This window comes from Plecotus auritus (assembly GCF_963455305.1).
Source record: "Plecotus auritus genome assembly, chromosome: 1".
Taxonomy (NCBI): Eukaryota; Metazoa; Chordata; class Mammalia; order Chiroptera; family Vespertilionidae; genus Plecotus; species Plecotus auritus.
Window position 1 is genome coordinate 45,640,248 of NC_137770.1, and position 23,946 is coordinate 45,664,193.

Genomic DNA, 23,946 nt, shown 5'->3' on the forward strand with positions numbered 1-23,946 from the left:
TCTGTCTGGTTGAGTCTATCTGAACAGATATCTCAACAGTGCATTGGAGAATGGAGAGAAACTAGCAGGAAACATTTTGTTAATGTTAATTATAGTCCCCAAGAGTTTATGTGTCCTCTGAAATATCTACAGATAGGGAAATAGCAGCAGCCCTGAAAATGCCCTGTTTATAAATACCTTTTTATAAATATCGGCATGAGATGTGAGGGGAGGGCTCGTTTGTTTATCTCTTCCAGCTGCACAGATATCCCGATCTCTCTAACTTCCAGCAAAAAATTTCTAGTGTTCTAAGCTACAATGAAAAACTGCTGAAAGAAAAGGAAGCTCTAAGCGAAGAATTAAATAGCTGCGTTGATAAGGTAGTAAAAATAAGATGACTTTTTACCATCATTGTACAGTGTGCACCATAATGAGCATTTCTCTATGTCCTTGGCACACAGGCCTAATTGTTCCGGAAGATCCTGGAATCCATTTCAACTGGCATTATGTGATCTTAGAGCTCCCCAGGCCATGATTTTAACAGGACTTTAAAGTAGTTGTCTAGTAACTATATCATTAAATACAGTAATATAAAGTTTGTCTCATTTTAATATGTAGCCATGCTACTTAATCTATAATGTTATTTAAAGACTAGAGGCCTGGTGCACGAAATTCATGCAGAGGGGAAGGGTGTCCCTCAGCCCAGCCTTCACCCTCTCACAATCCATGACTGCTGGCTCCCAACTGCTCACCTGCCTGCCTTCCTGATTGCCCCTAAATGCTTCTGCCTGCCAGCCTGATCACCCCCTAACCACTCCCCTGCCAGTCTGATTGATGCCTAACTGCTCCCCTGTCAGCCTGTTTGCCCCTATCTGCCCTCCCCTGCAGGCCTGGGTCCCCCCCAACTGCCCTTCCCTGCAAGCCCGGTCACCCCCAACTTCCCTCCTCTGCCGGCCTGGTCACCACTAACTGCCCTCCCCTGCAGGCTTGATCACCCACAACTGCCCTCCCTTGCAGGCCTGGTCCCTCCCAACTGCCCTCCCCTGCTGCCATCTTGTGGTGGCCATCTTGTGTCCACATGGGGGCAGCCATCTTTGAACACATGGGGGTAGCAATCTTGTATGTTGAAGTGACAGTCAATTTGCATATTACTCTTTTATTAGATAGGGTAGAGGCCTGGTGCACGGGTGGGGGCTGTCTGGTTTGCCCTGAAGGGTGTCCCAGATCAGGGTGGGGGTTCCCTTGGGGCGTGGGGCAGCCTGGGCGAGGGGCCTGTGCTTGCCACGCCCCCCAGTGACACAAGCGGAGGCCCTGGTATCTGGGATTTATTTATCTTCTATAATTGAAACTTTGTAGCCTTGAGCGGAGGCCTCCGCAGGCTAGGGCAGGCGGAAAGCTTGGCTTCCTCCATTGCCAGGGAAACCCAAGCCTCCTGCTCTCTCCATGGCTGCAGCAATCTTGGTTGGGTTAATTTGCAAATTCGCTCCTGATTGGCTGGTGGGCATGGCTTGTGGGCATAGTGGAGGTATGGTCAATTTGCATATTACTCTTTTATTAGATAGGATGTCACTATATAGCATAAATAAAATATTGTTGCATTTAATAATATGAGATCTGGTACATAGACACATTTTTTTTCTATTGTGTTTTCCCTAGCAAATCCAAAACGCTGCTTTTGTCCCACCTGCCTTAGTAGGTACTCTGTATTTTCCTATTATGGTACACTCTTGAGATTTCTAATTGCCTCCCAGTCTACCATCTCTAACCCACAAAATATGAGGCAATGAGAAAGGAAAATGGAAATCCCAAAGAGAAGAGACTCCTCCAAATTAAAGGTAGAAAGGAAGTCAGTTGGGAAAACTTCTTTCTTCTGCCTTGCTCTGCTCCCCCTGTCAATAAATGATACTTGATCTTTTCAGTATAAGTGGAAGCATGTAAATTGAGACTAGATATGTTTGCAAAGATGCCCTGTTATCTCTTATCTTTCCCTGAAACAGTTGGCAAAATCAAGTCTTTTAGAGCGCAGAATTGCTACTATGAAGCAAGAACAGAAGTCTTGGGAACAGCAGAGTGAAAGCTTAAAGTTGCAGCTAGCGGCTTCACAGGAAAAGGTGTGTGGACAATTCTTTTTTTTTTAATAAATCTTTATTGTTCAGATTATTACAATTGTTACTCTTCTTTCCCCCCATAGCTCCCCTCCACCCGGTTCCCACCCCACCCTCTGCCCTTACCCCCCCCTCCCCCGACTGTCCTCATCCATAGGTGTACGATTTTTGTCCAGTCTCTTCCCGCACCCCCCACACCCCTTTCCCCCTGAAGAATTGTCAGTCCACTCCCTTTCTATGCCCCTGATTCTATTATATTCACCAGTTTATTCTGTTCATCAGATTTTTTATTCACTTGATTTTTAGATTCACTTGTTGATAGATATGTATTTGTTGTTCATAATTTTTACCTTTACCTTTTTCTTCTTCTTCCTCTTCTTAAAGAGTACCTTTCAGCATTTCATATAATACTGGTTTGGTGGTGATGAACTCCTTTAACTTTTTCTTATCTGTGAAGCTCTTTATCTGACCTTCAATTCTGAATGATAGCTTTGCTGGGTAGAGTAATCTTGGTTGTAGGTTCTTGCTATTCATCACTTTGAATATTTCTTGCCACTCCCATCTGGCCTGCATAGTTTCTGTTGAGAAATCAGCTGACAATCGTATGGGTGCTCCCTTGTAGGTAACGAACTGTTTTTCTCTTACTGCTTTTAAGATTCTCTCTTTGTCTTTTGCTCTTGGCATTTTAATTATGATGTGTCTTGGTGTGGTCCTCTTTAGATTCCTTTTGTTTGGGGTTCTGTGCGCTTCCTGGACTTGTAAGTCTATTTCTTTCACCGGGTGGGGGAAGATTTCTGTCATTATTTCTTCAAATAGATTTTCAGTATCTTGCTCTCTCTCTTCTTCTGGCACCCCCATAATTCAGATGTTGGTACGCTTGAAGTTGTCCCAGAAGCTCCTTACACTATCTTCATATTTTTGGATTCTTTTTTCTTTTTGCTTTTCCGGTTGGGTGTTTTTTGCTTCTTTGTATTTCAAATCTTTGATTTGATTCTTGTGATCCTCTGTATATTATTCTTTATTTCAGTCAGTGTATGCTTAATTTCTAGTTGGTCCTTTTTCATATCCTCAAGGGTCTCGCTAAATTTATCAGCCTTTTCTAGAAAATTCTTGAAAAATCTTATAACCATGGTTTTGAACTCTATATCCAGTCATTTGCTTTCCTCCATTTCTTTCATTTGTGACCTGTTTCTTTGTCTCCGCATTTTGGCTGCTTCCCTGAGTTGATAGAGTGGCTTTGTGTGCTAGGTGTCCTATAGGGCCCAGTGGCTCAGCCTCCCCAGTTACCTGAGGTGGACACTCTTGGTGCACCCCTTTGTGGGCTGTGTGCACAGCCTTGTTGTAGTTAAGCCTTGATTGTTGTTGGTATCACTGGAAGGAATTGACCTCCAGGCCAATTGGTGTGAGGATCAGCTGTGTCTACACTGGAGAACTGCTGTGCTGGAGACACCCTTATGAGACAAGACTTGCAAAAGCCTCTGTGCTCAGCTTGGATGGGGCAGAGTCTCAGGGCAGAGCAGACAGCAATGGCTTCCCATCAGCCCTGCCCTAAGAGGCCCCTGTGTCTCAGTGTCCCGCGGTAATCGCTGCAAGCACCTCTGAGAGAAAGCCACCCTCGAGTTTTGCCCACTGCCAGACAGTCCAGTTTCTCCCCGAATGAGTCTGGGTCCCCAGAATCTCGCCCGGAACTGGAGTTCAGAGCTGTTGGGAGCTTCTGTCTCTCTCCCGATTGAAAAAGCCAGCCGCATACTCAGTTGCCAGCCCTCTCCACGTGCATGCCTACATACCTCTGCTTTCCGCAGTTCCTCTGAGTCTCAGTGTGCTTTTCTCTTTCCTGACAGTCCAGTTTCTCCCTGAATGAGTCTGGGTCCCCAGAGTCTCGCCCGGAACTGGAGTTCAGAGCTGTTGGGAGCTTTTGTCTCCCTCCCGATTGAGAAAGCCAGCAGTGTACTCAGTTGCCAGCCCTCTCCGCGTGCGTGCATCTCAGTACCTCTGCCTTCTCTAGCTCCTCTGAGTCTCAGTGTGCTTTTCTCTTTCCTAGTTGTAGAATTTCCACTCTGCCAGCCTTCCTGTGGTTCTGGATGATGTCCGTTTTGTCTTTTAGTTGTAGTTTTGAAATTGTTGTGCAAGGCAGCAGTTTAGGTGTTTACCTATGCCGCCATCTTGATTTCTCCTGAGTGGACAATTCTTGCTTCATCTGCACAGTTACTGTTTTCCTGTATCTTCCAGCAGAACCCCCAGTGGAAAGAATATACATGGCCTGAAAGGACTCGGAATGATTCAGTTTGACTAATAGTTGATACATACTTATAGTATAGTGAAATAATTTGGATATTTCCCTCAAATTTCATTATTATGAGATTATCTTATTATGAGGTCACTTATTTATAAAAGCTTGAGAATAATGTGTAAAAGGACGCTTGTTTCAAATTTAGAAATGGACTTTCTAAGGCAGGTGCATGCCCTATTCTAAAGATCTTTGTCAACATTGCTTTTACCAATTTAATTTTTTTAATTGAAATAATTGAGATGTTAGCATGGTAGACTAGGGTTCTACCAGTACATCTTCTTATTTTTAACTACGAGGTCCTTTACAAACCAACACCACAGGCTAAAATTCTTATAGAAATTCTTACAATTTCTATAAAATTAGGCAAAACCAGCTTTTGTGGTGCCAGTTGGTCCTCATCGGTTCTGTAAGATATCAGTTGGTAATATATCAGCAATACCTGCTCCAGGCATAGTTCATCATCGTCATAAATATAATTTAACATCCTGTAAATATACATAATATACTGGGTTTCCACAGGCTACTGTGCAGAACTGGATATAATAAGTAGAAACAGAAGGGACCTACGTGTTATCTTGTCCTAGCTTGTTCATCATACCTGGACATGCTATAGGTGAGACCACAAGGATTTGGGTCACAGTGTAAGGTTGTTCTCATGATGCAGGTTCAGAGTTTAGAGGACACACTACAGAATGTAAACCTGCAGATGTCCCGGATTAAATCCGATCTCCGAGTGACTCAGCAGGAAAAGGAGGCTTTAAAACAAGAAGTGATGTCTTTACTTAAGCAACTTCAGAATGCTGGTGACAAGGTAATTTTTTTATTGAGGTTTAACTTAATACAGTAAAGTGTACACATTTTAAGTATATAATTAATTGTATATACTTAAATTGATTATTTATATACATATATATGTAAAATATTACATTTTACATATCTGTGTTTGTGTGTATGTGTGTTTAACCACCACCTCATTCAAAATATAGAACATTCCCAGCTCCCAGCAGGCTCTCGTCTGTCCCCTGCAGTCGATAACCTCAAGGGACCCACTATTCCACCCTCTGCACCATAAATTAGGGACGCTGGTTCTGAACTTTATATAAATAGAACCATTGTGACAAGTTAACTTTTCATATTGTGCAAGTCAGAAGACCATGACTAAGTTATTTTGTTGTAAAATTAAAACATGTTGACGTTGTAGAAAGTGTGTCTCATCTCAATATCACAATGCTGCTTCGTCTATGCACAAATAAATTAAGAAAATGTTATGGATGTCAGCCCTAGGTAGATTTTGAGATTTTGTCCTACCATAAAAGTAGGCATTACTTCAATTACTTTCTCTCTTAATAATTGTTTCCATTTTAAAAAATTACTTCTGAGCTGACATTTTTTCTCAAAATGAGATGGTGCCTTTTTTTCTTTTTTATGTTTTAACTTAAAAGGCTTATCAAGTTGTGTTACCTTTTTTGTTTTTTAAAGTATTTTTCAGGATCCAAAAAATCGCTTTGGTAGCTTAAGTATATTTCTGTGTTCAGGCCTCAGTCACATGGACAATATGTGCTTTGGAATCTGAAAAAGGATATGATTACATATGTGAAAATGAAAGTAGAATTGAGCTTGTGAAAGCGTTCAAGTTAGCAGTGCATTTCTGAGTCCCCTCGGTGTCCTTTGTTAATCAAAGGAGCAGTTATCTGGGTTCAAAGCATAACTTCATAAGAATGAAGCAGTTTGTATGGCCACCAATCTCTATGTACTTGTGTCCTGTATGGAGCTGGGACTTGTCGAACAATCACATTTGCTATTAGACTTGATGGGGCTATTTTGCCAAAGACCATTTTAAACTGAGTTTACAAACCTTTTTTTGTTCAAACACCAATAACATTGTTTTATTTATATCTATATATACATACATTCACTCCCATTAGAAGACAAAGGTAAAGGTTGAAAGGTACCTACTAAGAATTGTCATTAGGTAAGCATGACACTGACAACAGAAATCAGCTTTGTTTTTAAGGCTTAACTCTGCAATTGTCTCTTAAGAACTGTGCCCCGGAAGTAGCCACCCACCCATCAGGATTCCATAACCAGCAGCCGCGGCTGTCTTGGGACAAGTTGGATCATCTAAGGAATGAGGAACAACAGCTGCTTTGGCAAGAGAATGAGAGACTCCAAACTGTGGTGCAGAACACCAAAGTAGAACTCACACACTCCCGGGAGAAGGTAAGTTGCACATGATGGCATATGTCTGAAAGTGCTTACTTTGATGTGAAAATGAATGTTTTATATGTTTAAAATAGTTCTAGGGTGTGGATTTGAGTATTCTGTTACAGCAGACTTATTTTGAGAATATGTAATTTATCATTTACTTTCATTTAATTTTATCCTGGTACTAGAGGCCCGGTGCACAAAATTCGTGCTCGGGGGGGGGGGGTGGTGTCCCTCAGCCCAGCCTGCACCCTCTCCATTCTGGGACCCCTTGAGGGATGTCCCGGTAGGATCAGGCCTAAACGGGCAGTTGGACATCCCTCTCACAATCCAGGACTGCCAGCTCCCAACTGCTCGCCTGCCTGCCAGCCTGATTGCCCCTAACTGCCCTCCCCTGCAGGCCTGGGTCCCCCCAAACTGCCCTTCCCTGCAGGCCCGGTTGCCCCCAACTTCCCTCCTCTGCCAGCCTGGTCACCACTAACTGCCCTCCCCTGCAGGCTTGATCACCCACAACTGCCCTCCCTTGCAGGCCTGGTCCCTCCCAACAGCCCTCCCCTGCTGGCCATCTTGTAGTGGCCATCTGTGTCCACATGGGGGCAGCCATCTTTGAACACATGTGGGTAGCAATCTTGTGTGTTGGAGTGACAGTCAATTTGCATATTACTCTTTTATTAGATAGGGTAGAGGCCTGGTGCACGGGTGGGGGCCGTCTGGTTTGCCCTGAAGGGTGTCCCGGATCAGGGTGGGGGTTCCTTTGGGGCATGGGGCGGCCTGGGCAAGGGGCCTGTGGTTGTTTGCAGGCCAGCCACGCCCTCCGGTGACCCAAGCGGAGGCCCTGGTATCTGGGATTTATCTATCTTCTATAATTGAAACTTCATAGCCTTGAGCGGAAGCCAGGGCCGGCCAGAGCGGGTGGGAACCTTGGCTTCCTCCATTGCCGGGGAAACCCAAGCCTTCTGCTCGCTCCATGGCCACAGCCATCTTGGTTGGGTTAATTTGCAAACTCGCTCCTGATTGGCTGGTGGGCGTGGCTTGTGGGCATAGCGGAGGTACGGTCAATTTGCATGTTTCTCTTTTATTAGTGTAGATGTTTATGCAATAGTTTTCATTTTGTATAAGCAGTTCTGTATTAAAATCTGTGATTTTAGCCCAGCCGGTATGGCTCAGTTGGTTGAGCATTATCCAGTGCTCCCAGAGGTTACCAGTTCAATTCCCCATCAGGGCACATTCCCAGGTTGCAGGCTTGATCCCCAGTAGGAGGCATGCAGGAGGCAGCAGATCAATGTTTCTCTCATGGATATTTTTTTTAAATATATTTTATTGATTTTTTACAGAGAGGAAGGGAGAGAGATAGAGAGTTAGAAACATTGATGAGAGAGAAACATCGATCAGCTGCCTCCTGCACACCCCCTACTGGGGGTGTGCCCGCAACCAAGGTACATGCCCTTGACTGGAATCGAACCTGGGACCCTTGAGTCCGCAGGCTGACGCTCTATCCACTGAACCAAACCGGTTAGGGCTCATGGATATTTTTCTCTCACCCTCCCCCTTCCTCTCTCTCTAAAATTAATTAAAACACATCTTTAAAAATAAATCTGTTATTTTAATCCTCATATCCAAAACATAAACTCATGGAAGTGTTAACCATATATTCCTCTTCAAATAGGCTGGACATGGAGACTAGGAGTACAAAAATGGTAAAACAAGTCTCAAATCTTGTTGGTCTTACTCCTTGTAAGAGAAAAGGTTCCCGCTTTGAAAGTTATTTCAAGGTTTACAGGTTAAAATGGTTTTTAAAAATTAGATTTAAATCTTTCAAGTTTAGAATGGTCTTTAAAGGTCAGAATGGTCTTTTTTTAATGTCTAAATTAGATTTATTAATTGGCATGCCAAATTGGAAAGAACCCAAATACCCTTCAACTGGTACATGGGAAAACAAACTGTGGCACATCCACACAATGAGATACTAGTCAGCAGTGAAAAGGAATGAACACCTGCATACACAGCAGCATAGCTGAATCTTCAAATGCATTTTAATTGAATTTATTGGGGTGCCATTGGTTAATAAAATTATATAGATTTCAGGTGTACAATACAATATATCATCTGTATATTGTATTGTGTGTTCACTACCTCAAGTCAAGTCTCCTTCCATCACTGTTAGAATGGTCTTTAAAGATCATCTCTTCCAACCATTAAACTGATGTTTAAATTATTTACTTATACTAAGTAGTGAACCAATTATGTTTAATCTTTACTTAATCACCTCGAGCCACAGATATTCATTTAGAACACCTACTGTGTGCCAACAACTCTGCCATCACTGAAGCTGCGGTGCTGCACAAGACAGACAAGGTCACTGTCCTCGTGGAACTTAGTTGATATAAATATATTGTTTCAGGAGTGAACAGTCCAATACAAAGTGGATGGCACTGTCACCTCATTCACTCCTAAAAGGTCATGCTCATGGCAGAGCAAAAGTGCTGGGAGTACGTCTGTTTCCTTGACTCTCCTCCCAGTGGTTTGGTAGAGCTGGAAGTGCCCTCCTTCCCTGTCTGTTCCTTACAGCGTTAAATTTTTAGAGCCAATCAGACCAAAATTAGATTTACCTAGAACAGATCTTTTGATATACAAAAAAAGTAGGATTCAAAAACTAGCAGACTTGAATGAAAAAAAAAAGTGTTTTTAATACAATAATAGCAAGTGCTGTATAAAAACTTTCCTTACGTTTGTTGTTTGTTTTCCTGGCTGGGTGATCATCTTAGCATCTCTCCCTCTTACATTTGCTCGTTAGGTCCGTCAGCTGGAATCCAGCCTTCTTCCCCCCAAGCACCAAACACAGGTAAACGCATCAGGTTCTGTGAAGCCCACAGAGCAGGAGAAGTTGAGCTTGAAAAGAGAGTGTGAACAGTTTCAAAAGGAAAGATCTCCTGCAAATAGGAAGGTGAGTTTTTACGCATTTATACCACGTGTCTACGTTCTGACTGTGATGTGTCCCTAAGTGTGTGTTTCTTCCCCTGCCTGCTTCCAAGGAAGTGACTACAGTGGCATATTTTTGTTCTCCCTTATGTCTATGCTCTTGTAATCTTGTCAAAACAGTATATTTCTTTTGGATTGATGTTTGAAAAGGAGCCATTAACTTTAAGCTTTCATAAAGAAGACAGCTAGTCATCTTTATTAGTATTATAAAGCCTTTATACGTTAGTAATATAGCCTGAAAATTAGGAACATTTTAAGATCTGTATGATCTGTTGCTATATCACAAAACAGCAAACAATTGTTGTACAGTTTCTGAGGGTCAGGAATTCAGAAGCAGCTTAGCTGAGTGCTCCTGGCTCAGGACCTGTCATGAGGTTGCACTCCAGATATCAGCTGGGGATCCACTTCCAGGTTCATTCACATAACTGTTAGGAGGAGGCTTCTTTTCCTGCTGACTGATTGCCGGAGGCCTCAGCCCCTCACTCCCGGGGCCTTTAGATATGAGAGAGAGATCCACAAAAACACCAGCACAGAATCTGTAGTACCTTTTATAAGCTAATCCCAGAAATGACACACACCACTAGTTCTGCTCTATTCTGTTGGTCACACAGACTAACCCTGGTAGAGTGTGGGCGGGGTGATGCAAGGGTGTGAAGACCAGGAAGGAGGTGATCATAGGGGACCGTCTTGGAGGCTGGCTCCACCATGGTTAAACTTTTGTAACACAGTTCAGTTCTTTGTTCCATGAAGTTAAGAGTTCTGGACTAGTGTTACTCTGAGAGTTCTGGACTAGTGTTACTCTGTGAGTTCTTCTTGTTACATGTTTTTTCTTTCTTTTTCTGAACTAAAACTCAAGAGTTTTCACTGTTACCTTTCTCTTCTGAAACATGTGGTTTGTTTAAAATCTGGTGAGAATAATGATCATTTACTTTGTTATAAAAGTGTGTTGTAGAACTTTCACCTGAAACTTGTATAATTTTGTTAACCAATGTCACCCCAATCCTATCTAATAAAAGAGTAATATGCAAATTGACCATCACTCCAAGACACAAAATGGCCATCCCCATGTGGTCAAAGATCCTGCCCCCATGTGGACACAAGATGGCCTGCAGGAGAGGGCAGTTGTGACCAGTTAGGGGTGACCAGGCCAGCAGAGGAGGGCAGTTGGGGGGGGACCCAGGCTTGCAGGGGAGGGCAGTTGCGGGGGGACCAGGCCTGCAGGGATGGGCAGTTGTGGGTGATCAGGCAAGCAGGGAGGGCAGTTAGGGGTGACCAGGCCGGCAGAGGAGGGCAGTTGGGGGAGACCAGGTCAGCAGGGGAGGGCAGTTGGGGGGGGACCAGGCCTACAGGGGAGGGCAGTTGTGGGGGACCAGGCCAGCAGGGGAGGACAGTTGGGGGGGACCCAGGCCTGCAGGGGAGGGCAGTTGGGGGGGAACAGGCCAGCAGGGGAGGATAGTTGGGGGTGGCCAGGCCTACAGGGGAGGGCAGTTGGAGGGGACCAGGCCTGCAGGGGAGGGCAGTTAGGGGCAATCAAGCTGGCAGGGGAACAGTTAGGCATCAATCAGGCTGGCAGGGGAGTGGTTAGGGGGTGATCAGGCTGGCAGGCAGAAGCAGTTAGGGGCAATCAGGCAGAGGCAGGCAAGCGGTTGGGAGCCAGCAGTCCTGGATTGTGAGAGGGATGTCCCACCGGGATCGGGCCTAAACAGGCAGTTGGACATCTCTCAAGGGGTCCCAGATTGGAGAGGGTGCAGGCTGGGCTGAGTAACAACCCCCCCCCCCCATGCACGAATTTCATGCACCGGGCCTCTAGTAAATTCAATAAAAAGGAGGGGGGAAAGAAGGCAGGTTGATTCTGTTTTAAAAAAATCATAATTATGATAAATAATTATGAAAGTTATGATGAGCATTGGCAGTAAGAACACTGCTCTAAAGCTGAAATGCCATTTAATTTTAGGTACATTCAAGTAAACTTTTCAGGAAAGACAGTGGGTTTCATTCAGCTGCTCACTAAGGGAAAAGTCTAATGATAAGTTTTAACATAAGAAATTTAAGTGTACCTTGAGAGATTACACTCTTTTAACAATTCTTACTACTCTCTTCATCTCTTTTGATAGAAGCAAAAATCAACATTTTAGAATATTGTCAAATATGTTCTACTTATCAGTATTCTGAATCACAGTGTTTGCTAATTAGATTCTTCCTATAATAAAGAGAATTCCAGAAATGGATACTCATAAAGTCTTTAAATTTCGTCTTTAAAATTGAGAAAGTAGTTATAAAAATCAGGTTTTATGTAGTCCCAGTTTTAAACCTTTAAACTTTGCCTTAAGGTGGTATTTTTTCCACGGCAGATCCATAGTAGAGAATCATAAAATTGATTTAGTGAAACATCAGCATTTTTTATTAATAAACTCTTCTACAAAATGTCAGAGTACATGGTAGGATAAGTATTATTTCTGAAAGTTTTCTTTCAGTGATATGTACTTATAACTAATTATGCATGTATACATACATGTGGGTGTAGGTGTATTTTTCTGGGTTGCAAGATAAAATGTATTTTATACAGTGAGTGGCATTGAAGTTTGAAAGCCAGCTCCCTTAAGGAATCTGCTCTACATAAGGAGTGGTGATTAAAACTAGACTACTTAAATGTAATACATGCACTGAATTATACTGTTTGCTTTCCTTCAAGGAATGAATTCAGCTTTCTTCCAAGAGCTGAGATTTCTGACTAGCATAAACTTGTCAAAATAAAGTAGAGCAACTCAGATGGGTTTGTTTTGTTTTGTTTAAAGGGAATTTTTTGTTTTTTAACAGGTCAGTCAAATGAATTCCCTTGAACAAGAATTAGAAACAATTCATTTGGAAACTGAAGGCCTGAAAAAGAAACAAGTAAAACTGGATGAGCAGCTAATGGAGGTAAGCTTTTAAGCAAATGGCCTTAGCTATGAAGAATATTTTAATCCATGAAGAAGCCATTTGTTGGAAGAGACTAGCATAACATTGAATTCGTCTTATGAAAAAGTGAAAATCTAAGTATGTTGCCAACCAAACTGAATTCTTTGGTCTATCTTCCCACGTTTGATGGACATTTTAGCTTAATACACAGTCATAGGAACTCATACTGCTTTATAGAGGAAGGAACAATGTTGATTATCATAAAACATAAGGACCTCAGCAGGGACTCTGTCCAAAACTATCCCAGAAACCCATGGCTCTCTCACCATTGCTATAGTTGTAATAATTTCCTGATACCTTCCATATTACAGTGTTTTATAGATATGATTGCTCTCTAACAGCCTCTTCAGTTAGGAAATCCATGCAGAGAATATGAGAACATTAGCATTTAGAAGTTTAACTTTCAAGTATTGCCACTGCTCATTACATTAGTAACTCAGCACTAACTTGGGAGAGGTAGAGCTGTTAAATATAAAGATGGATTTGTGAAACTTGTCAACCTGGACATTGGGTTTCAGTCTACTAGATTGCTTTCTGAATACTGAGAACAATTAGAGGCTATAAAACAACTTAGGTACAAGTCCTCCTTAATAAGTTATAATTTCATTGAGATACTTTGCTTTAGGTAGATGAAAATATTAATCCAATGTTTAGTGAACTGTAAAATCTCTATAAGGTAGAGAGGCATGAGTAGGAAATATCTTTTTTGTGCTCTTAAAAAAGTACAAATATTTTTAAGCCAGAATTATAGGAAGGGAGAGAGATGTTTAAATAATTTTGTGAAGCTGGGCACATGCAAAGGTAACTTTAAATAGATGCTTGGGTTTTAAATGTGAAATATGGGTAAATATATCACATTGACATTTAAATGACCACTGAGGTTTCTGTCGCTTTTATATCCTCTGATTTTATCCACTAATAGAGAGATCAGTGAGCTATAAATAGTGAAATCCAAACCATTTTTTCTCTCTCTGACAGCATATAACAAATGTGTTCGAAACCTTGAGCTATGGGCTGTTTAGAAGTAGATATGCTTTTCTGATGAAATAATTATATACTGTAATGAATAACATAGCTGAAGCATAGGCTGACATGTCTAATACCAAGTTGAAAAGTGACAGGGTATACTTAATCAATACTGGAGCCTCTCCCAGCACTGCCAACAGGCCAGTTCTCCCACCTGCTCTCGGAAGCCCCTTACCTCCCAACCCTGTTTTGTTATTTGCTGCCCTACGCAATTTTCCCTCATTATTTTTCTCCCTGATCTAATAGTAAATATTTACAAATGGATGAGGGAGCATACTTGGCATTAGAGCTGAATAAAGAAAAAGCATGAATGTTTTATTGGAACACTAAAAAAAAAATCTTATACACTATTGTAACAAAACTTTTTTTAGGAAAATAAGACTGCGCTATTAACTCTGTATAGATCTATACAAATTGGATTCTTTGGTAGTTTTATTGACTTATAATCCACATATTACAATTCACCTATTTAAAGTGTACAATTCAATGTTTTTTTGGTATATTGTTTATTTTTAAACTTGTGATAAATATATACATAAAATTTGCCATTTTCACCATTTTAAAGTGTACAATTCAGTGGTAATTACGTTCATGATGTTCTACAACCATCACCACCTACTTCCAAATATTTTTAATATCTGTACAATTTATATACAGAAAAATGTAACTGTTGGTCCTTTGTAAGTTCTTACTGACTAGAGCACACATATTCAGGTATATAATATACCAAATTTGTACTCTTCTCTTTTTGTAACTAATACTTTTCTTCTCTTTATAACTCCTGTAATTTTCTTTTGTTTTTGTTTTGTCTGTGGCTAACCTGTACCTAGAACTCTGTGGTTGGAACTAGCAGAGAAGGGTGCAGTTCTCTGCCTGAGCTAGTGTGTGAAGGTAGAACACTCTTTCAATGAATTTCATAGCATGGGGACATCTCATTAAATTCCTTGTACATGTAATCATTTCTAAGTTAATAAGTACTTCAGGTAGGAGCCAATATTCATTTTCATTTTGCTTTAACTGTGGAATATGTCTGTTTACATTTACATAGGATTTTCCTCAGTATCTAAATCTCAGTGTTTGAAGACATGTGATGAAAACCATCCCAATGATATAACATCATGGGATTTATAATTCTCCATATACTACTTTATTCCTGAAAATAAAGTGGTGGCTTTTCTGAATCTATGGCCCACCTTAGAAATTTAGATTTAAAGAAATGGATAGTGGCTCTGAAGTTTCATGATAACACGTCACTACAGTTGTGTCTTAGAGGCCCTGTTTCCCTTCTCACAAGCCTGGGGGTCCTACTTGAGTTTAGTACTTAGTCATGTTTGTTGCATGCCTCCCTTCGAGCCTTGTGTGCTGCTGAAATGTGTCGACAGGTGTGAACTGGCATGCTTCACTGGCCAAATGCAGTGCATTCTCTGCTCCTTCTTCCTCTCCCCGACTTTGATTGGCATGTGATACACATATCATTTCCTCATTATCTTGAACAAATACTTCTATTCCATCTACTTCAATTCCCAGATGTTCTGTGATATCTTTTTATACCCTAGAATTGCTTGTCTCACTGTGCTATTTAAGAGTATAACATTGACAAGCTAAGCTAGGTTAAAATAATTACAGATGCGAGATTCTTTGAAAAAAATATTGCTAACTTGAAAAACACGTGGTCATTGAATGTTTGCTTTTAAGAATCTTTATGAATGGTAAGTAAAGTGGCAATCCCTAAAGCATAACCACTTTCTCCCCTTTGTCTACTCCAACCCAGGTGGTGGATGTTGTTTCTTAAAGAGGGATAAGTAAAAAAGTTCTAGTGTAAGTAAAAAATGAAGTAGGATTCAAACATTATGGACATCATGTACCTCATACCCTTACAGTCACTCAAGAGTGAGGAAGAACAATTTTTAAATCTAAAACTTTTAAGAAGGCCTGATTTATTTTTTTAATTAATCTTTATTGTTGAAAGTATTACATATGTCCTCCTTTTTTTCCCCATTGACCCCCTCCACCTGATAACCCACTCCCCCAGGCCTTCACCTTAATATTATCTGTGTCCATGGGTTATGCATATTATCTCCTAAGCAAAATGATTCTTCCCATTTACTTCTTACTCGGACTCAAGCATTATCCTGATTTGCAAGTTATCAGTGGGTCAGGCTTCATTGCTCTCTGCTTAACACCTCTAAGGGCAGCTCTGTGATTGAAGGCACTGCTGCTGACCAAGGCTTTGCCCTTCTCCTCCAGATGCAGCACCTGAGGTCCACTGTGATGCTTAGCCCATCCCCTCATGCATTGGATCTGCAGCTTCTCCAGCAGCAAGCCTGTCCGATGGTGCCCAGGGAGCAGTTTCTGCAGCTTCAACACCAGCTGCTGCAGGCAGAAAGGATAAACCAGCGCCTGCAGGAGGAACCTGAAAACAGAACCTCTGAAACCAACACACCACAGGTATGAGGCTTTTTCCCCTTTATTAGAAACTCGGATCACCTAATTTAATTTTACCTGTTTACTTGAAGTTATACAGTTGAAAGGGGGAGATAAGGAATGTAAAGCTTCTGTTGGAGATCACACCTTACCTGTATTACAAATCCACTGACGTGCAGTGCCTTTTTTGTTTTGTTCAGTGCTGCTTTTGAGTGCCCAGCTTCTCAGCTGGGTAATTAAGTGTTCTGAGTCTCTTTTGCACATTCGTAATTGATGAAGTGTCAGGATCACTTGCACATAGTGAACAATTGACCTAATATTCTTCTCTGATGCCAAAATATTACAGAATTCAAGCGCAACTCTAGGATACGCATTACTAACAAAGCTTCCTGCGTTTTCTTGGTCAGAGGGGTGCAGCCTGCTGATTCCATGGAATTCACAGCTGGGGACTTCTCACAACTAACAAAGTCGAATGTGCAGTCAGTGACTCTTTAGATAACATAGTTCACTTAACCTAGAGTTTTTCAAAAATAATTTTTTATATAATGTAGTTTAAGATAAAAAAAGATTTTCCCCTTCCCTTTCAATTAGCGTTATCCCAGCTCACTACCAGGCACAATCTTATATCACCTAGATTTTCAAATAGTTATTTCTCTTCATTCATAATCACCTCTTTCCAGAAGTCTCTTAACTGGTCTTGCACATTTAGTTTACCCAGAACTAGAAATAAAATTTAAAATACTCAGTTTATAGAATTCTAAATTAATTATTTCTGGTTTGGATGCTTTTCTATTTTCAAATACTTTGCTTCTCAGTTAACATTTGATAAGGAGTTTCCCAACTCTTTTTCTGTAATCCCCTCAAAGTGGCTTTGCAAAGTCACATTAACACTATAATTAAACATTAGAGCAGTTGTCTTTTCCTCTCCTAATATATATCTATGCTTTGTCATGATGTACTTCTGTCATCTATTCTTGCCAACAAAACCGTAACAAATTTTTTTCTTTTGTGCTTTAAAATCCATGTCTTTAGAAGCTTACTACACTCCACTTCAATTAAATATTAAAATTAAATTCTTGAATAAAAATTGTGATGGTGAGGTATTAGATGCTTTAATTCTTCATTACAGAGTTGAATTATAAAACCTTGACCTCAAATTTACTGGACATTTTAAATCAATGATTAGGTTAAGACTCTACTCACTGCTTTCTCAAACACAGCATTTCCAAAGCATGCTCTTCCCACCAAGGTTTAAAAATAAATATCCCATTACTCCAATTACTTCAGGATTAGGTAGACAGAAAAGGTTACGATTTTTATACTTAAAAAAAATCTCTTCAGTCAGACGGCAGGGTGGACTGCTTATTGCTCTCACCAGAATGCCACTACTGGTTCTCCTGTTTCTGTAACTGAGCTGACACTAATTTTAAGAATATTATTAGAATCTGCATGTTGTCTCTGGTGCATGGAGTGATGTGATTTCTTCTCTCTTTGTGTTGCTTTGCTTGCATATGTGGTGTTAATGTGTGTGCTTTTAAAAAATTGTTTGCATTATAAATGTGTGAATTTAGACTCCCCCCAAAAAAACATATTCTGGACATCAGGGTGAAGTGTACCACTTGCCTTCTTTCTCTAGGCCTTGCTACCGGAGCAGCGAGCAGTGCATGCAGATTCCTACAGAAGGATTGGGCACCTGTGAAAACTGGGCTGCTATTGATGGCATTTCTTACCATGGCAGATACTCAAATGCACACACCCACACACCACACATACCACACAACACAGAGACATAAGCTGAGGAATGTTTTGGAATCAAGTGCTCTTTTAAATTATTATTATTAATTATTATGCCTTTGCAGTATTCTGTCTCTTATTTATTTATGTAGAAATGACAAATTTTGTGAATCAAATTCACAAATTTCAGCTTGTTACAAATCATTTATACCATTTAAAGAGTGGATTTGAGATTCTTTTGAAAGGATGTGTTCTATATATTTTCTCATTCCATATGTTGTAACTATTTTTAATAAAAGGTACTACTTTTATATATGGAATTTGAAGAAAATCAGGGTTTATTTATACTGTTTTGTATAAGATGTACAGTACTTTTCTGACAGGAAAAAGGAAAATTTTGATGAAACAATAAAATAAATTTTAAATATGACTGCCTTTGTTTTTCCTCTTTCCCATTCTTTTGCCCATGCTCCATGTTCTTTGAATTAATTAACTGTTGTTTTTTGTTTGTTTAGTTTAGTATTTTTGAAGGCAAGTGGAAATCAGACACTTTCTATTTTTAGTTTGAATTTTAAAAAGCTATTGTATCTTAAAATATAGGATTTTTTAAAAAGCTGGATGCTCTCAAAGTCTGATTTCTTGAAATTTACTTTCTACATTATGCTTTTGCCTACTATGATTTTTATCTTCAAATCAATCTCATAGTTTAGTTGTTCCTCTTATGTTTGAAGAAATGCTCTCAATTAATAACCAAACAAATGTTGGCTTTCAACTCATATTTGGTCATTTTGTGTGCTTTTTAAAGGATGTCTTTTTGAGAATATTTTTAAAGGCTGGTTATGCCATCAGCCACTAACACCTGCTTAACATTTGAAGAACCTTTTAAAATCTGAAACTCCTTATGTGAACATTTTGGAGGACTGTGGGGAGGGGCAGTCAATTGTACTCTAAATCTCTCTACAGAGCCCACATATTCCTTGATCTGTCACTGTTGCGTGAGGAGAGGAAAAACCAGAGCTCTTTTGCTGCCCTATTTTATCTAGGAGTTGTTTGTGGGGAGAAAACTCTTAATTTTCAATCTGTTCTGATGATAAACCCATCCTCCAATCCAGATGTTTGCCTCACATTGGCAAGTCAAACTGTAAACAGATGAGTAGAATAACTGGGAAGAGGCTGATTATCACTAACACCTCCCCAGTAATCGGCCATTTCGAAGGAAAAACAGACATGCATATTGCAAGCTGATTGGAGATGTTAGACAACCCTGAATACACTCACTTTTTGTTTTATTGGTAAGAGGCCCACAGTATTGCAAAGACCCAAATCACAGATGGAAGGTTAATATCCATCTTTTAATTTACTTTAGATACCTATTTTACAAGAAGTGCACACAGGTATTAAATTATGGGTCTTAAGAATTTTGCTTTATCCCAGGGGAAGATGGTAACACAGGTAAGATTTTTTTTTTTTATCTTTGATTCTTTCTCTGATAGGATTAGCTTTTTAATATGTACAACCCATGCTGTGTTCAGAACTCCCATTTCATAAGAAATCCACCCTTCCTGTTACAGAGGCAAACAGTTGCTCTCCTTTCTCTAGACATCTTATGGGGAAAATAAACTAGTGTTTTCATTTCAGTGTGGCATGATTTTCAAATGAAAATCCATTTTTCCCCCTTCAGGAAAACCAGGAACAAATGGTAACTGCCATGGAGGAACGAATGATGGAAGTTGAACAGAAATTGAAATTGGTGAAAAGGCTTCTTCAGGAGAAAGTGAATCAGCTCAAAGAACAAGTGAGCCTCCCAGGTCATCTCTACCCACCCACCTTACATTCCACTTTTAACTCCAGTTTTACATTCCTTTATTGCCATTAACTTAACTGTTGAATAATAAAGGCAAATTCTACTATGAATGTATATAAGAATTTAGGACTCACATTCCCCTATACCCCTTCAAAAATATGAATTCTGTATTCTACATTACTTTGTTCCGAAGCTCTTTTAAGGCATATGTTTGTCCACAATTTTTAAAATGTGTATTTGCTAACAGTGACTCACAGATTTTTTTTTTTTTTTTACTCAAGACAGGAAATATTCCTACTTAAATAAACAGAAAGTTTATATTGTTAAAAAGTTGGAGGATAATATATAGAACTTTAGCTTTCCTGTTTGCAACAGCCATGACAACCTCAAAAAATACCTTATGGTTATAACCAGACTCAAAAGGCTATGCTTTGAATTAGAATGCAGACCCTGAACTCCAAGATCACCAAGCAGCCTGAACCTTTTCACCTTCTGGTGGCAGGTATGGCCTCTGTGTTTAGAAATTATATGTGCATCCACTGAAGAGACATGCAACAAGGACTAGGTTTTTAAAAAGTTTTAGATGAACTGGTAGGGGTTAACCAAAAAATGTTGATTAGGCAGGAGAAAGTTGTCCAACATTGTTTTCTAGATACATAAAATTAGGAAGAATAATCCAAGACAGGGTCTTAGTACAGAGTAGACAGGAGCTTTCCCTTGTCCTTTATCTTAATACACAGAAGGAAAAGAAAAAGTCCTGTAAAATAACCATTTAGTGATTCAACCCTTTAATCATTAATTTATTCAATACACAGTTACTGTGTGCCAGGTACTGTTCTGAGCACTAGGGGTACAAAAGTGAACAAAACAATATCTCTGCCCACATGTAGTGTAGTTCACCTACAAAGTACTGAGCATATGGCCAGTAGTATCAAAAATAAAGAAAACTGTGTCCACTCTATTTTCAGTAGAGGGGAACACAAAAGGAATACTTGATGCAACCCAGGGAGTTTAAAGAAAGTTTCCTAAAGACCTCAAATCTAGTATTGTGGATTGAGTAAGATTTTAACAGGTGAAGAAATATGGGAAGGGCATTCTATGCTATGGAAACATCATGGAGTTATGACAACATACGGGGTGTGGACATCTGCAAACACTTTGGCATTAATAGTTTGGCATAACATTGTCCAGAGAGAAGCAGGAGAAGAAACTAGAGAAACGGGGAGGAGCTGGCAGTAGAGGGCCTTACATGCTGAGCCATGGAGTTTGAATTTCATTCTTTAGATGATAAAGAATCATCAGCGTGTCTTTTAATGGAAGGGAGGGAGGGGAAAAATTGTATTAGAACAGTTCAATAGAGCGTAGGTTAGTATGTTACACTCACCAGTCATCTGGCTTCTGGGTTTCATCCTTGCCTAAATTTATTAGCCACTCTTTAGTCCCCTTCAACCTTTATACTTTTAGATGTCCTGTTTGAAATTGGGTGTAAATGAGGAGTTAAAGGTATAATGAGGGAAGAGGGATTAGAAAATATTAACAGAAGCAATAATAAAATTATCCCAAGACTGCTGACAAGTTTTCCACCCTAACCTAGACTATATGTTCTAACTATAATTATTAGAATATACCTTGTGGACAAGGCTCTATGCAAGAGAGGAAGAATTAAGGAAAATCTTATCTCTTTATTATAACACATGAGCCACATTTTAAAATAATCAGTAGGTTGTAGTTATGAATGGGAAGCTCAAGCATCTACTGTTAAGAACAGAGTTAAACACAGTCACACCCTAAAACTCAGAAATTTTAAGTTATAAATTATAATATTTTTAGAGAATAAATAATACCCAATTTATTTAGGTGGAAAACACTTTCATTTTTTAACTCTCAAATACCAATTTGTTCTTTTTATTAGTGACTTCTACAAACATATTATGCAAAGTAACAGCCTGGAATAAGTGGATTTGCTCCACTTGTACCTCTAATGCCAATCTGATATTAAAGCTGTATTGTAAAATAAAAGAAAATAATTGATAGGAGCCATTTGCCTTTATAAACAACTGTCCTTATGTCAGACTTTAAAAGAATTACAGAAATGGAGTCAAGATGTTTCTGGTTCTGTTTCTAGCTCTGCAAGAATACTAAAGCAGATGCAATGGTGAAGGATTTGTATGTTGAAAATGCCCAGTTGTTGAAAGCTCTGGAAATGACTGAACAGCGACAAAAAACAGCCGAGAAGAAAAATTACCTCTTAGAAGAAAAGATTGCCAGCCTCAGTAATATAGTCAGGAATCTGACACCAGCACCATTGACTTCTACCCCTCCCTTGAGGTCATAGCAAAGCCAAAGGATACACTCATGTTTGTGCACTTTACTGAAATGGATGGAACATTTCAGTGGGTTCTCTCAATCTTTTTTCTTTTTTTTTTTTTTTTTAATATAAGAAACCTTTAATGGCTTCAAGTGAAGCCTAACCTAAAACTGCCAGCAACAAAATTGGAGTTTCCATTCATTGTAATGAGTTTTTCAAAACAGACTTTAATGGGAGTTGCAAACAAATATTCACATATTTCACTGTTTGAAGTGTTCTCAAGTCCTGAATTTTTAAATATTTTAGTAGCCACCAAGAAGGTAGATATTAACAGCAATTTAAGAACCTTAAAACCCCAGTTTTTAATGAGTTTTTAAATATAATTATTAAATTCCAGATATTTTAAGTTTGAGATCTAATTAATTTTGTTGTTTTGATCTTTATTTGAAGCCAAATATATGCCTTCTTAATATTTAAATATGGGAAAGTCATCCTGTTTCTAATAGTTTCATTCTTTGAATTAATTGGTAGACTTTCTGCTTGGCAACAGAATCTGGGCTCAATTACCACTGAGGTCAAAAAAGCCCGAGTCCATAGAACTCTACCTTCTACCACCTATGACAGTATTATCACTCTTGCTGTATTATAGATATAAAACTGATTTACCCAACTGCACTGTTAACTAATGTTAAAACTTTACTTTCTTTAAACAGTCTTTTTTTCCCTTCTTGTAAGCTTCATTTGGGAGCTTGTCTCCCCCCTCCCACCCCCCGCCAAGAAAAAAAAAATGGATAAGGCCACATTCTTAAAGCATTTGAACTACAGGGAAGGCACTGGACAAACCACTTTGGAGAACAGCTACTTAGAAGAAAGATAAGCACACCATGTGGGTTTCAGTCTCTCCAAAGTCTTGGAATTCATGAGATTACATATGGGGTTTCCTCAAGAACTCAGGGAATAATACTTTAAACTGTCTTTCTGAAATAACATAGGGCCTCTTTAGGAATTTAAAATGTATAAAGCATGTGAACATATTTATTTGTCTTATATTAAGAGCCATAGTGGGATTTTTATTTCTATACTTTTAGTGAATATAATCTTCTGGGGGGAAAAAGGCCTTGGTTTTAATTTATAGAATAGTTATTATTTGCTTGTTTGTTTAAATAGTTCAATATTTCCACACTTCCTACTCCTCTACACCTCAAATCTGATAAGAATTTCTTAACTGTGATAAGCATTGGCATACCATCTGAGGTAAAGAGGTGCCAAATAGGATTTCCCACTCAGCCTCAAGACCAGAACTTTGTAGGACAGTAAACATTGTAGACTGGATAGCTTTTTGCCCCCCAAGTAAAATCTATGTTGTAGCCGACATCAGCCAGCAGTTGGTGGAAGACTTTTATTAGCTGTAGAACACTAACAAAGCTCATCACAATCACCTATTTGTTTTTGTGGGAGAGCAATTAGATAAATATTCACTTAGATGTATCCCAGGAAGGCCAAACCCATTGATTTACAAGAGGTATAACAGCAAAAGCAGACACTGCTTTATGGGCAGGAACAAAAGATGAAGCCTAAGAAGTCATATGTTAGAAACTCGATCACAACACAACCATTTGCTTCAAGAAACTTTAGAGTTCCTCCAGGCCTAACCACCTACTATTAGTCCCACCTGCCAACACAGGAGTCCTCACTACAAGAGTCCTGACAAGGCATGGGAGTTCACACTCCTGAAGCAAACCTTTTCATTTTTAGACAGCTTTTATAGGAAAATCCTGATTTCCTCCTGGCCAAATAATTTTAATCCTTCCGTATAATTATACCACAAAGTATCTGGTATCTGCCTTCCCTCATCTTTTTTTTTCCAGGGCAAATATTACTAGTAAATGCAACTACTTTTACCACATTGGATTTGACAGAGAATCTTCTTCACTTTTAAAACTGTGGTTAGGCCTAGGATTAGGTCATAAGTTAGGTATCTGTGGTATGCCTATGTGATATGCTTCAAGTTACTCAAAGTTATTGCCATCAGAAATGAACACCAAGCATATTTCTCAAATAGCTGACATAGCATGCGATCACCTGTTGTATTTTAATTTTTACATTATGAAAAGTGTAGGTTAATTTGTTTATT

General features: G+C 39.5%; 1 protein-coding gene across 6 annotated transcripts in view; it reads left to right on the top strand.

The window, feature by feature from the left end:
- The window catches only part of NIN (ninein), a 113,204-nt gene extending 90,617 nt beyond the window's left edge, over positions 1 to 22,587 (top strand). For 2 of the 6 annotated variants that reach the window (XM_080664620.1, XM_080664623.1), the window contains 9 exons: positions 237 to 359; positions 1,977 to 2,090; positions 5,039 to 5,185; positions 6,415 to 6,594; positions 9,374 to 9,523; positions 12,376 to 12,477; positions 15,790 to 15,990; positions 19,382 to 19,495; positions 21,630 to 22,587. In XM_080664620.1, the coding sequence (XP_080520746.1) occupies positions 237 to 359; positions 1,977 to 2,090; positions 5,039 to 5,185; positions 6,415 to 6,594; positions 9,374 to 9,523; positions 12,376 to 12,477; positions 15,790 to 15,990; positions 19,382 to 19,495; positions 21,630 to 21,839 (1,341 nt within the window). In that variant the 3' untranslated portion in view covers positions 21,840 to 22,587. Of the gene's footprint in view, positions 1 to 236; positions 360 to 1,976; positions 2,091 to 5,038; positions 5,186 to 6,414; positions 6,595 to 9,373; positions 9,524 to 12,375; positions 12,478 to 14,372; positions 14,434 to 15,789; positions 15,991 to 17,602; positions 18,130 to 19,381; positions 19,829 to 21,629 lie in introns of those variants that run through there. The other 4 variants (XR_013960410.1, XM_080664621.1, XM_080664624.1 and 1 more) reach the window with 4 other exon arrangements.
- The last annotated feature ends 1,359 nt before the right edge of the window (positions 22,588 to 23,946 follow it).